The sequence below is a fragment of the Pteropus medius genome, unplaced genomic scaffold (assembly GCF_902729225.1).
Source record: "Pteropus medius unplaced genomic scaffold, Ma_sr-lr_union100, whole genome shotgun sequence".
Lineage (NCBI taxonomy): Eukaryota > Metazoa > Chordata > Mammalia > Chiroptera > Pteropodidae > Pteropus > Pteropus medius.
In genome coordinates, this window is record NW_024340696.1 from 6,426,338 (window position 1) to 6,441,728 (window position 15,391).

General features: G+C 31.6%; 1 protein-coding gene across 5 annotated transcripts in view; it reads left to right on the plus strand.

Moving 5' to 3' along the window:
- Window positions 1–15,391, plus strand: part of METTL15 (methyltransferase 15, mitochondrial 12S rRNA N4-cytidine) — a 150,950-nt gene that overhangs the window by 3,430 nt on the left and 132,129 nt on the right. For all 5 annotated transcript variants that reach the window (XM_039866132.1, XM_039866150.1, XM_039866142.1 and 2 more), the window contains exon 2: window positions 1,763–2,049. In XM_039866132.1, coding sequence (XP_039722066.1) covers window positions 1,780–2,049 — 270 coding nt within the window. In that variant the 5' untranslated portion in view covers window positions 1,763–1,779. The remainder of the gene's footprint in view (window positions 1–1,762; window positions 2,050–15,391) is intronic.

Consider the following 15,391-nt stretch of genomic DNA (forward strand, 5'->3'; position numbering starts at 1 on the left):
CAGTGGGCTGTGTTTATAGCTTAGAGGTTAAGAGTATAGGCTCTGGGGATAGAATACTAGAATTACGGTTTTAGCTTTATGTCTCTCTAGCTATGTGACCTTTCGGCAAAGTACTTTTCTATTTTCCTCATCTTTAAAATGGAAATAATAGTACACACCTCTAAGAGTTGCCGTAAGGATTGAATGAGTTAGTACACGTAGTGTGCTTAGAATTGTAAGGGGTACTTAGTAAGTGCTCAATAAATGTTAGCTTTTATTTTGAAAAATGTTACTACTAGGTTAGATAGTAGTTGGGTTTACTTTGTATAAGCTTTCTGGACAACATAAGGCATAATTCATTTGGCTAATTTGTCACTGCCGCACAACCAAATTTTTACTTAAAGTACTCATTTCCAGTCTACTTTTTATTTTTGTTTTTTTGGGGGAGGGTCATATTTCTCTTGTGTCATTTTTGTTGCATGATTCTGTGGATTGTGTGTTTGGTAAAGTTGACATATCCTCAAGGTAATATCTTATTGATATCATTTACATATAGATAGATATGTGTGTATTCTCTAGTCATTACATGTGATTAAATTTTCAACATTATTCTTTAATTTCTACTGTAAAAGGAAGGGAAGGTATATTTAAGCAGGATTTACGTTTCTTGAAGTATGTTGAGAATGTGGTTTTTGGTAGGGTTGGTCAGATGATGAAATTTCCTACAGCAAGATTTGATAAAAATGTTATTTTTATTGAATCTGAAATTTATCCATCCATTCATATTTTTCTTTTCAGAAAACATTTATTAAGCACCTAGTGTGCATCTGATTTTGTGGACATAAAGATGTAGTCTTTCTCTTAATAATGCATGAGAAAGGAAGAGTAGTGTTATTTTGATACTGTGGTAGCATCAAAAGTTGCTTGCAACCAATTGAGTAAAAAGCATAATGTTTACAAAAGATCTTCTGTTCGTGTATTGACAAATGCTTTTTTCCTCAGCACTTTAAAGTTACAAATTACAAAATAAAATGGAGTAAGCAAGTATGAAAAAGTGAAGGAATGTATCAACTTTTTATTTGCTTGTTTTGGGGGGACAGGGGACAGACAAAACAAAAGTGGGTATGAAATGGCTCAGTTGATCATTTATAAAGTTATAGTTTAAATTGAAAACTTTGCTGATACAGGTTGTGGTGAGCGGATTCCGTCAGAGAATATACATGATGAGTCTGCAAGATTGTCACCCTTCAGGGAGACTAATTGTCTCTCTTCCTTTTTGGATGTCAGTCTTTTTCCAGGGACAGTTTCTCACAAAGTTAAAGAGGGAGATTTAATATTAAGAGAAAAACAAATAGAAGAACTTGAAAAAAAGACTACCTAAGCTTAAAATAGAATAATATATATGATACCTTCAATCATCCAGATATTGCTTTCAAATAAATAGTAATGCGTTGAACCTATTTTCTAGACTTAATTAGAATTCAAAAAGTATATTTCAGAAAGATGATAATTAAATAAGCAATTTTCATATCTCTGATGGTTAAAACATTAATGGTCTTTGAGCTTATCAGGCCACGTTAAAAATTATATTTTCAGATCATATCTTGGGTTGTTTTGGATTTCTCATTTTGCGTAAGGAGATTAGTCACCTTCGTTTGTTTGAGATGATGAGTCTCACATTTTTTTCAGTGTTAAATATTGCATATTAGTTTGTTTACCCCCAAGGATTATAGCATTGTTTTATAAAAATCCGACAATCATGATATTTAAATTTTTTTTCTAGATTTGTTGACCTACAGAATGCTTCGATACCCATATTTCTGTAGAACCTATAAAGAATTTCTTTCATGCTGGTTGGAAGCTGGCATATTTAATTTAGGTGTCTGGCCAAAAAAGATACATGCTACAGCAGAAAGGTATGATGAATACGAAGCCCAAGAGCAAACAGATCAAACTGGAGCTCAAGAGTTACACAGATCTCAAGATAGAGATTTTGAAGCTATGGCTAAATTACATATTCCAGTAATGGTGGATGAAGTTGTTCGTTGTTTGGCACCACAAAAAGGGCAGGTAAGTTGATTAGTTTATTTTTTGACACTTAAAATTGAGATATAATTTACTTAATATTCACAATTTTCAGGTGTATGACTCTGGTTTTTAGTATGTTCACAGGTTGTGCAGTCATTACCATTGTATAATTCAGGAACTTTTTCATTAGCCAAATAGGAAACCCCATACCCAGTAGCATTCACTCCCCATTGTCCCTCTTCCCCTTGCTCCTGACAACTACTAATCTGTTTTTTGTCTGTATGGATTTGCTGAGTATGGATATTTCATATAAATAGATTCATACAATATATGGCCTTTTATATCTGCCTTCTTAGCATGTTTTCAAGATTCATTGTGTAGCATGTATCTGTAACTTCATTTCCTTTTATTCCTGAATCATTCCATTGTATGGATATGCCACATCTTTTTTTTATCCATTCATAAATTGATGGCACTTATGTTTACACTTTTTGGCTACTATGAATGCTGCTATGAATATTGATCTACAAGTTTTTGTGTGGACAATATGTTTTCAGTTCTCTTGGGTTATATACCTAGGAGTGGAATTGCTGGGTTATATGGTAACTCTATGTTTAACTTTTTGAGAATCTGCCAGACTTTTTCAGAGTTGATTAATTTTGGCAAATAACTTTTACAAGAACATTACACTGGCTAAATGGTTAAGGTATAGAAACTGAATTTTAGTTTACCTTCTTGAAAATTTTAGTATCTTTTCAGGAATGATACTTTTGGAAACAAAGTAAGAATCTGAATTCCTGTTCTGTGTTTTCTTAGACTGTTTTCAGCTACCCCGTTGTCTCAGAGTTCTCTAAAGAGGCAAGACAAACACAAGATGTGTGTGGAACAGGAAGAGAGAGAGAGAGAGAGAAAGAGAGTGAGAGAGTGAGAGAGAAAGAGAGAGAGAGAGGAGAGAGTGTGTGTGTGTGTGTGTGTGTGTGTGTGTGTGTATGGAGAGAGAAAGAGAGAGATTTTTAAAGAATTGACTCATGTGATTATAGAGGTTTAGTGAGTAAAATCTGCACAATAGGCTGTCAGACTGGAGACCCAGGTAAGAATTGTAGTTTGTGTGCAAAGACAGTCTGCCAGCAGAATTCCTTTTTGTTCTACTGAGGCTTTTCATTAGACTGAATGAGGCCCACTTACATAATGGAGCGTAATTTGCTTTACTCAGTCCAGCAGTTTAAATGTTAATTTCATTTAAAAAAATACCCTCACAGAAACATCCAGAATAACATTTAACCAAATATCTGGTCACTGTGGCCCAACCAAGTTGACACATAAAATTATTTATCACACCTAGGTTATTTATAGTGTTGCTGTTAGGATTATATAAGGTCTTAGATACGAAAATACCTTAATATCTATAAAGAGATAAAAAAAATTAGGGGTTATAATAGCCCAAAAGAAAAAGTTAGAAGCTTTCTGAAAATTAAGCACATTTATAAAAGAAAAATTCTTCAAATGTGTCTTTAGAACTTAATAGTGATACTTTTTATCTTGCTGACTTTAAAAATCTGATCTTTTTCTGGAAGTTACTGTTATTATTTAAATTAGTTATTTTCATTTAAAAAGCCAGACCTTGCTGCTTTTTCCAGCATATAATGGCTTAGTGATTAAGAGCAATGATTCTGTAACTGGACTGCGTGGGTTTGAATCATTGTCTAACATGCTTGTGTGCATGTGCACACACACGGCTTTCCTTTTTCTTTTTTTTTTTTGAGACTTCTTTAAGTTAGAGCAGGCAATTTTCATGAACTAAGTTATAAGCTATATGCATAAGGTATGCTAAAATGACTGGATATTCCTCATACATAAGCCATTAATGGTATGACTTAGGTTACTTCATCATAAAAACATTCTGTTTACTTTCTCTTCAGGCAGTGTATATATAACAAAATAAACTCAGTATTCTTAAATGACATTATATTTATAGAACGTGTAGCTCAATGCTGTCACATTGTAGGGACTCCACAATATACATGAAAATATGAATTAAAAAATTAAGTGGGATAAAACATCCTATTAAATATGAGTTCATCAAAATGAAATTCTCTTCATTGTCTTTAAAGATTCATAATGCAAGGATAACAATTGTTACCAATACCTAAATATGAGTTTTTTTAAAAGTATATATGAATATATATGATGTGCTTGAGATGCATATGAGAGAGGGGTAGTTAGTCAAAAAGGAGAACTTAGTTTAGTGGAATGAGAAACCAAAGCTCATTGTATAAATTCGGTGAACCTTAGTAGCAAAAGCCACATATTTATGTTGCACTAACCCATGCAGTGGAAAAGCAACCAAACAAAAATAAACCCCACTGCGTCTCCTACTAAATCAGTATTGGATCGATGTTTTTTTCTGGAACCAAGTAGAATAAAAGAAGAGGATTCTACAACTCGACCTACCCTGCTGTTTCATTCTGTTCAAGTTCCTGACAAATATATTGTTGATTTATTTTGACATTTCCATTGTTCTGATTTGAGTTGGGTTTTCTAGCAACTTTTATAGAAAGTTTAATTTTATGAATGCTATTTCTGAAAACTTTCATCTTAGGTAGTGTTATTCCTTACCTTTTCTGCTGTCTGGCAGACAGCTTTATTCACTATTCCCTTAATCTTCAAGTAATAAAGAACTGGTGGCAGTCCTTGGACAGGAAAGGTCTTCATTTCTTCTAGAATCCGTTATTTGCTTTTTTTCTTCCTGAGCTTTTTTCCAAAAATCATTTTCGTTTGCATACTATGAGTCATACACTCACTTGTATCAATCACCCACTTAATTACTGTTTTTCACATCACCTTCAATGGTGAATTACAAATTAAACTTTTGATCATAATAGAAACCTTAAAAAATATCTAATGTAGTTTTGAGTGAGACCTTGGTGATCTAATAGCTATTTCTTTTTCTTTAATATTTAAAAGGTACTTATCTAAAAAATAATTGATTTTAGAAATTTCTTCTATATCATTGCCAATTTGCAATGTATTAATTTAGTTTTGCAAATACATTCAAAATATTGATGAGTTTGGATTAAAATTTTAAAAAAATCATCTTCCTCTCCCTTGGGAGGTACAGAAGGAATTAAATAAATTATAATTCTTTCTCTTTGCCCAGTTTTTATTATTTCATTTTCTGGGTCAATCGCCTTTTGTAAGAATGTATTACTTATTCTAAAAACATTTTTCTTGCTCCTAGAGATGTTTTAATGTAGGCTACCTTGGTTAGTTTTTCATTCCTAATTTCCGAAAATTGGTGAAAATAAGTGTGATCCTGCCTAGTTGAAAAAGGTGGCAGTTGAGAGGATTTAGGAGACTTGGTATTCTTTGCCATTTGTAGTGCTAATTGGGCTTGGTGCCTTGGGGTATCTGTAAGAGTAGTAAGTAATGAGGGAAATGATGGACATGCAAGACATAGTATCAGTAGCCGTGTAATTTTAGACAAATAACTTATCATGGCTGTTCCTCAGATTCCTGTTCTATAAAGTGAAGAAATATAACCTACCCCAATTTGGTTATTGTAAGGATTAGATGAGTTCATGTATATAATTTCGCTTAGAATGATACCTTCCAAATAGTATGAGCTCAATAAACATTAACTTTTTATTATTATGGTGATAGGAAGGGTCTGGTTTGGTAGCTAATACAATAAAATTCAAGAGAATAATGCCAGGAGACAGCAAAGGTGAAAATAAAAGTTTCAGCAAAGGTGGAACCAACATGTCTGGAACTGAAAATGTACTGTTCCTTGTGTCTGGAACTCTCCTCATCACCATCCTTCAGGTCTTGAGTCACATTTTATTTTCCCAGGGAAGCTTTTTCTGAGTCTCCGGAGGAGAAAGATTTCTATGTTATTCATTCATGGAGTCATGTATTTTTCTTTCATAGCATTTATTATAATTTATCATTATAATTTTTATGAAGTTATTTGTTCAATGGACGTCTCTCTTAGCAGACTGCCTTCAATGAAACTATGGATATATTTATCTTGTTTACCATTATATTTTCACTTTTTAGCACAAGGCCTACAACATGGTAAGTTTGTAATGATTTTTAAGTTAATAAATAAAAGTCAAAGTAAACTGGAGGACATATGTGAGGCACTAACAAAAGAAGTGTGCCTTGGGTACTGAGGTAGCTTCTTGGGCCCAAGACTTTTTTATGATTCCAGCCTCAGTGTGGAAGGCCCAGTCTGATGAAGTAACTAGAGAAACGTGGTGAAGGAACAGATTCTCGGGCTGAGAAATGAACTGGCATCTAAACTGATGCAAAATAGATTATGATAAATATCAGGCCAAGGTTGGGTTTATAAATATTCAAAATAAATTTCTTATCTTTTTTGATATTCTAACATTTAATGTTTCATACTTACTGGATTTACCAAAGTTGTCATGGTACCAGATATGATCATTTTCTTTATTAAAAAAATTATTATGCTCTGTATAATGGATTTCTTTCAAGATCAGTAGCAACATTTCACTTATTTTACTTGAAAATCTTTATAATCTTTAATTGGGAGTAAACATCAAAGAAAATCCTGAGATTATATGTTTGCTCTCTTTAAATATTGAGAGCTGATTGATCACAGAGAGGAAGAGCTTAATTTATTTTGTTTTACTCCAAATTATTGAAAAAGGAACTTTTCTAAGAGATAGAACCAATGCTATAGCACCTGCAGGGGATGCCTTTTTCATATTAAAGAAAATTTAAATTTCAGGCGAAATGGATTGTGTGAAGACGTAGTATTCCCTTTCCCTTATTTTTAAAAATATAGGTTTCTTTGAAGCATATTTTTATTTTACATTTTATTCTACCATTGTTTACTTGAAAAATGTTTTTTCTTAAAAGAATCATGTAGCTAGTTAAGTGATCTTTGCATCGAGATACCTTCTGGAGTATAATATTTCCAGTATTGCATTGGTACATATTTAACACCTAATCTGAGGGATGGGGTAGAGTGTGGATTTAAAAAAAAACAAAACTATGATTTATTTTGTTTGCATATTTCTGTTATTTACATATTTCTACCATGGCCCATTTCAAGCAACCAACCTGATGTGAATGTAGCATTAAGAAGAAATACATACAGTTGGATCTTTTTAGCTGGAGGCAACACCAGATATGATTCTCATGATTGATGCCATTAGATATAAGTGAATTATATAATGGTAAATATTTTTGCCTCACAGTTCTGAAAATGGTATAGTATTCCTTAGTTCATTTGACATTCCCTATTTAATACCTATGTTTTATGTTTTTCTATCCCGGAAAGTACCATAGTGTAATCATAGAACACTGTTTTTCATACTATTTTCAACAGCAGATTTTTTTTCACTCTCTCTAATAAACAGTTTATGCCAAATGTAAAACAAAAAATGGTTATATGTAAATTTGTTTACATATAATTTACTTGTTATAAAGTCAATTATGGAACAGTGAAGTATTTAGTTGAGTGCAAAACTTCGAAATCAAAATCAATATCCTTTTTTTAACATAGTTTAGATTCCCATACATAAATAATTATAAAATGTAAAGTTTTTTTCTTTTCAATATTCTTGGAATCTCAGTTTAATATTTAATTAAATAGAAGTGGTAAGAGAATTTTAATTAAATCAAAAAAACATTATATGTTAATAAATATATTAATTAAAGGTTTGGTATAGCAAGAAGATATAAAACTCATAAATAGTCATGCACCTGTCAGATTATCAAAATATATGAAGCAAAAACTTACAGAATTGAAGGGAGAACTAGACAGTTGTACAGCAATAATTAGAGACTTCATTACTCTACTCACACAGTCTATTGAACAATCAGACAGAATATAAGTAAGGAAATAGAGGACTTAACACCACACACCAACTAGATCTAAGAAAGTTACACAAAACACTATCTAACAACAGCATACATATTTGTCTCAGATGTACATGGGACATTTTCCAGGATGGACCGTATGTTAGGTCATAAATTAGGTCTCAGTAGATTTTAAAGATAAATATATGAAGTATCCTATTATTTCTAACCATAATAGGATGAAGTTAGAAATCAATAACAGAAAATTGGAAAATCCATGAATTTGTACAAATTCAACAATACACAACAACCAATGGATCAAAGAAGAAATCATAAGGAAATTGAAAATATTTAGAGATGAATGATGAATGAAAACAAAAAACATAACAAAACTTATGACACCAGGAAAAGCAGTGCTAAGGGAGATCTTTATAGCTATAAACACATGAAAAAACAAGAAAGATCTCAAGCAACAACCTAACTTTACATCTTAAGAAACTAGAAGAACAAACTAATCCTAAAGATAGCAGAGAGAAAGAAAGAAATAAAGATTAGAGCAGAGATGGGAGAAATAGAGAATAGAGAAAATCAATGAAGCTAAATTGAAGAGATCAACAAATTTTAGCTTGATAGAATAAGAAAAAGGAAAGCCTTAACTAAATTGAAAATGAAGATATGACTACCAATTCTACAGAAATAGGATTATGTGAATGTTTTCTGAATAATTGTATACCAACAAATTGGGTAATTTAGATGAAATGAATAAATTCCTAGAAACACGAACCCTACCAAAACTAAATCATGGAGAAATAAAAAATTTGACTATACCTGTAACTAGTAAGGTGATCTAATCAATAATCAGAAATCTCTGACAAAGAAATGCTTTGGACCTGATGGACTTTTAAAGAATTAGTACCAATCCTCATACTTTTTCAGAAAACTGAAGAGGAGAAAGTACTTCCTAACTCATTCTATGAGACCAGCATTACTTTGTTACCAAAGCCAGACAAAGACACTACAAAGACACACTATAAACATTGACGCAAAAATCCTCAACAAATACTAGCAAACAGAATTCAGCAGCATATTAAAAGATTATACAAAATGACCAAATGTGATTTATTCTTGGAAATCTATATGCAAGAATGGTTCAACATGCAGATATTTGATAAATGTAAAAAGCAACATCAACAAATGAGGGAAAATACATTATCTCAATTGAGCAGAAAAAGTTTGGCAGTACTCAACACCCTTTCATGATTAAAACACTCAAGAAACTTGGAATAGAAATAAACTCCCATAGCCTAATAAAAGTCTTGCATAAAAACCCACAGTGAAACATTAAATTCAATGGTGAAAAACTGAAAGCATTTCCTTTAAGATTAAGAAAAAGGCAAAGATGCCTGCTTTCACCACTGCTATTCAGCATAGTACTAGAACTCCTAGTTTGGGCAGTTAGGCAAGAAAAAGAAAGAAAAGTCATCTAAATTGGAAATGAATAAGTAAAATTATCTATTTGCAAATGATGTGATCTTATATGTAGAACTCTTATAGATTTCACACACAAAAAATATTATAACCAATAAATGACTCTAGTAAAGTGGCAGATACAGTCAACACATACACATCACTATATATAAACAGTCAGCAATTAAATTTGTAATAGCATCAAAAAGAGTAAAATGATTAGGAATTAAAGGAGCTGAAAGACCTGTACGATGAAAACTACAAAACATTGCTGAAAGAAATTAAAGAAGGCATAAAAAAATGAAATATTTTATATTTGTAGATTGGAATACTTAATATTGTTAGAATGTCAATACTACCCGAAGTGATCTACAGATTCAATGCAATCTATATCAAAATCCCAATGATGTTTTTTGCAGACACAGAAAAGACCATTCTAAACTTCATATGGAATCTCAAGGGACCTCAAATAGTCAAAACAATCTTGAAAAAGAACAAACCTGGAGGACTAGTACTTTCTGATTTCAAAAGTTAACTATCAAGCTATAGTTATCAAAACTGTGGTACTGGCATAAAGTCAGACATATAAACCAATGAAAGAGAATAGAAAGCCCAGAAAGAAACCTTGCATATCTGGTCAAATGATTTTTGACAAGGTTGCTAAGATCATTCAATGGGGGAAAGGACAATCTTTACAATAAATGGTGCTGTGAAAACTGGCTATCTACATGCAGAAGAATGAAGTTGGACCGTTACCTAACATCATATATAAAAATTAAAATGAATGAAAGACATAAATTTAACATCTAAAACTATAAAATTCTTAGAAGAAAATGATAAAAACTTCACAGCATTGGATTTGGCAGTGATTTTTTAGATATAACACAAAAAGGCACAAGTAACAATGGAAAAAGGCATATTGTACTTCATGGAAATTTTAAAAATTTGTACAACGGAAGACACTATTCACAGAGTAAAAAGGCAACCCGCAGAGTGGGAGGAAATATTTGCAAGTCATGTATCTGATGAGGGTTTAATCAGAATATACAGAGAACTTATAAAATTCAACAAGATGATAATAAAAAGCAAACATCCTGACTTAAAAATGGGCAAAGGAGTTGAAAGGACATTTCTCCAAAGGTGTACAAATGGCCAATAAGCACATGAAAAGCTTCTCAGCATCACTAATCATTAGGGAAATGCAAATCAAAAAAACTACAATGAGCTACCACCTCATAGACATTAGGATGGCTACTAGCAAAAAACAAAACAAAGCAAACAAAAGTAAAAAAGGTAAAAATAGAATTACCATATGATCCAGTAATTCCACTGCTGGGTGTATACACAAAAGAATTGCAAGAAGGGTCTTGTGATATTTTGTACACTCCTGTTCATAACAACATTATTCACAATAGCTAAAATGTAGAATTAACCCAGGTGTTCATGGATGGATGAATAGATAAGCAAAATGTGTTATATATACACAACAGAGTATTATTTAGCCTTAAACGGAAGGAAATTCTACAATAAGCTATAGCATGGATGAACCTTGAAATACATTTTCCTCAGTGAAATAATCCAGTCACAAAAAGACATATACTATATGATTCTACTTATATGAGGTATTTAATGTGGATGAAATCATAGAGACAGAAAGTTCAAGGGCTGGGGGAATAGGGTAACGAATAGTTATTGTTTAATTAGTATAGAGTTTCAGTTGGTCAAGAAGATAGGAGTTATGTTGCTGGATGGTGGTCGTGGTTGTACAGTGTATTTATCATATACAGTTAATGTATTTAACACATACTGTTCAAATGTACACTTACAAATGGTTAAGATGGTAAGTCATGTGTATTTTAGCATAGTAATTTTTTTTAAAGCAAGTTACCTTTTTCGTGAAAACATAATTTTTTTTATATTACTTTAGGGTTCCTAACATAGAGGATTATTTTATAATTATATGAGAATATTCAAGTAAAACAAATATTGCTTTTTTATTTTACTATTGCAGATTATTTCTTGAAGATTTTTTTCTATGTATACTTCTAAAGTATGTTTTCATATATATTTTTAAATCTCATTAGTGTTGGATTTCATGATTAGCTTTGTGTTTATAATATACAGTATTATATTAATGACACTTATTTTGTTATCTGTTATTTGGGCTTCTATTTGCATTTTTAGGTGGCCTACACTAATTTGTGATGGAATGAACAATTTAATATTGTTAAGGTATTTAAAATCTTTTAGGGAGCCAGCAGTAGTAAACATAAAACAATTAGGTGTTTAAATATGGAATACTTGTATTTGATCATTTAATAGAAATTTTTTCTTATCAATTATTGTTATAAGAATTACAGTTTATCGAAACTCTAATGTGTGTTCATTCATTTACATCTTATTCATTTGAACTACCAAATACAGAATTCCTTTTAGAGTTTTGGAGTTGGGGTATATGGGTGTATGGATCTCACTGATAAACTTAGCCTCTTTTCTCTAATTGGAAAGTGCATAGTTAATGTTATCTACAAAATGCTTGCTCATATCATATTATAAGAAATGTGAAAAATTGATGCAGAAATGAATTTTCTGGTTATTTTTTCAAATTTTACTTGGCATATATATAAAGAAATAAGGTGTTTATAGCTAAATGAGCTACTTAATCATGCCCAAACTGTTAGTTTCTTTAACAATTGTTTAAATTTTTAGAAGTGAATGAATCATTTATTACTAAAAGGAAAATAACTAGTTCATTCTTATTATTCCATAATGTTATGGTACTATTTAAAATATTTATGTTACATATATGTATTTTATGCACATTTATATAAATAAATATGTCTACTAATTATCATATTGAATTCTTTAATAATTACAGTGTATTCTTTGAATATATACCCATCCTTTCCAATGAGTTTAGCATCTATGAGAATATTTTTGCTTTTCTACCAGTGAATTAATATATTTTTAACACTGTATGTAATTCACTTCCTTAGATTTTTGAAGCAAATTATAAATAGAGGACATGGATAAATAAGACCAATAACTTATTCGATTTTTCTTTTTGCCTGTCCAGTGCCTTTTATCTTATGATTTGATTGTTATTGTCATTCAGAAGCTGAATCTTTACTTCATTTTTGCTATGAAAATATAAGGATTTTTTTGTTGTTTAAAATTTAACTTAAATTAGAAATCACAATTTTAAAAATCACTGATCCACATATAACCTCAAAATAAATGTGCTTTCATGGTTGTGAGAATGATGTTCTTCCATGTCTAAAAGATATATGTACAGAATTTTTAAATTGATTTAAGAGCCATTTTTCTAGTTCAATAAAGAAACACCCAGGAAGAAAACAGGTCCATTCTGTAATGAAGCTCATAGAGAAAAAAGAAAGAAGTGAGGTTTTTCTGTTCACAAAGCACATTCGCATGAATCATCCTGGGTACTGGTTACTCTCTATTTAGGTCAGCATTAGTCCCTGATCAATAGTTTAATCATAGTTACTGCAAGAGGCTAGGTCCAGTGGTTCTGTCTTTTCCTATTGTTTTTCTAAGTCCCATATTATTTTTGTTAAGAGTGGTAGGAAGTGTACCTTGACCTTGTGAATTCTCATAACATAGTTTATTCTTCCACTCTCTTCTCCTCATATAACAAACCACTGAGCTGTAAGTAGCATATTTAAAATGTTATTTTATAATAAACCAAGTTGCAAAGCTTTATGGTGACTCATCTTGCAATGTTCTGTAAGCTGTCTCCTTTTTTATGGGTGCTCATTTTTGCCTTCTTCGTGTGAAACAAATACCATTTATTAGGAGGTAATGTGCATTTAAAGATTTTATTTATTTTGATGAATGTTGTCATAGAAAGTATTTATGTGCAGTTTTTTGGCAACTTATTTTCTCTTTATTGTTCTTTATAAACTATTACTTGATTTGTTTGGGTCTTCAATATATGAGAAGTTCTATCACATTATATCCTAATTTAAGCATATATTTTATCATTGCCATGTTTATTTTCTCTTTGGTATACAGTATTTTTCTATACAGTTAAATTTCCATATAGAACCTGATTTTTTTCTTTTGTCGTATATATTTTTTCTTTCTAGAAAGCAAAAGAAATTAACTATGGATTTTGAATATATTCATAAAGATGGAGAATTTTTCACATGAGGTCAATGTATGCTGGGAAATTCATTAATAATAACAACATAGATTCATATAAGATTTTACTGTTTGCAAAGCACTTTCATATATTATTGTCTGTGGTTTTCATTAGTACCTATCTCAGTAGCATTTTGTACAAAGTATCATGTTAAGTGTAGAAAGAAGAGGAAATATTTTCACTGCTTCTGTTCTAATGGAACCATATAGTAAATAAATGATATTGGTTGGATTCGAATGCTTCTAGCTAATAATCAGATTATGCAGTATGCCTTTTTTCCTAGACCGTTAGTGTTCTTATGAATCTAGTAGTCAGCCCACAAGATCTTCAGGACCTGTATTAGGCCCCTTAATCCCTTAGGTCAGCCAGTTTTCCCTTGTCGCTAGAGAATAAATCACTAGCCTCTGCAGTACACTAGGGACTATGTCAGTGCTCAGTCATTTGGAGCAGTGGTCCCCAACCTTTTAGGCACCAGGAATCGGTGCTCCTATGGGAATCTAATGCCCAAGGATCTGAAGTGGAGTTGAGGCGGTGATACTAGCTCTGGGGAACGGCTGCAAATACAATTGAAGCTTTGCGTGCTCTCCTGCTGCTCACCTCCTGCTGTGCGGCCTGATTCCTAACAGACCACAGACTTGAAGCATATTATGCTACTTTTGCCTTCAAGACACTCTGCAGAAGTATTCTGACCCATCTCATTGGTCAGCTCCTTGGATTTTTTCAGAGCTTATTCCCCGATTGATCTTTCACTCTGGCAAGGAAACCTCATATTTATACTGACAGGAGACAGAGATAAATTGCTCGAAGAAAAGTATAGGATAAATTAAGTGACCGAGACTTAGAAATGAAGATAGGGGAAAGGGTGATGTAAGGGAAACTGTAAGAGGATGTTTTGAAGGAACAGTTTTAATACTAAAAAGAGAAAAAAACCAAACCTCATGAGTTTGCATCTTCACTATATGTTTTCCTTTCTTTCTCATCTTGCTACCATGTCTCTTTTCTATGCTTTTGATTTTACTTTTCCTTTGCAGCAGAAATCATGAAGGAATTAAATTCAGTCATCTCCCACCCTTTTAAAAAATAATCTGCATAATGGTCCCATGAAGACTAACTTTTCCACCACCAGTACAGGATATCATCACCAAGATGATTTCTTCTTTGAGCAATACATGCAAAACCAACATTTTTGAATAGAAAGCCTTGATTTTGATCCATTTAAAATGAACACAATAGCAAACTACCTTAAATGAATGAACGTGAAACCAACTTTTTTTGCTAGGGACTACTTTAGAATTTAAATATGAAGTTAGATTTTTTCAGAAGAGAGAATGGAGATAACAATGAGAGAGAAATGTTTTATTGTATTTTCTTCTTTTAATATTTATTTTTATAACATCATGTTAGGAATACAAACTGCCCAGATTTTTCTACAGTTATTAAGTTTTCCCCTGAAGAGCCATTAGCTTAAAGACATGATTGATAACATATAAAATAAAAAATTATTTCAGGATTTATTCAAAGTAAGTATTAGAAATTTTTTGAGAAACTCATATCAGGGACATTCAGTCATTTCTGCTATATGTGACCAGGCCTTCTGAAAGTCAGGGATGAGAAGTGGGTGTTAGTGTCAAATTCTCCATTTCCCTTAAAGTCTTCTCTGTGTAGATTGCCACCATTCTTGTTCAGTTATGCTGAATATATTATTTTTGAGCCTTTTGCAATTGGATAAAATAAACAAGTATCCATCTAAAACTCTGACATTTTATTTTTTTTTCCAGTGTGTTCTGTTCTGAATTTTTTATTTATACCCAAGCCATCTGACTTGACATTTTTGGTTTTATAATTACATATTAAAAAAAAATCCAAAAGTAATTGTTTTTATAAATGATTAATGCATTAATTTTTCCAGAAATATTCTTT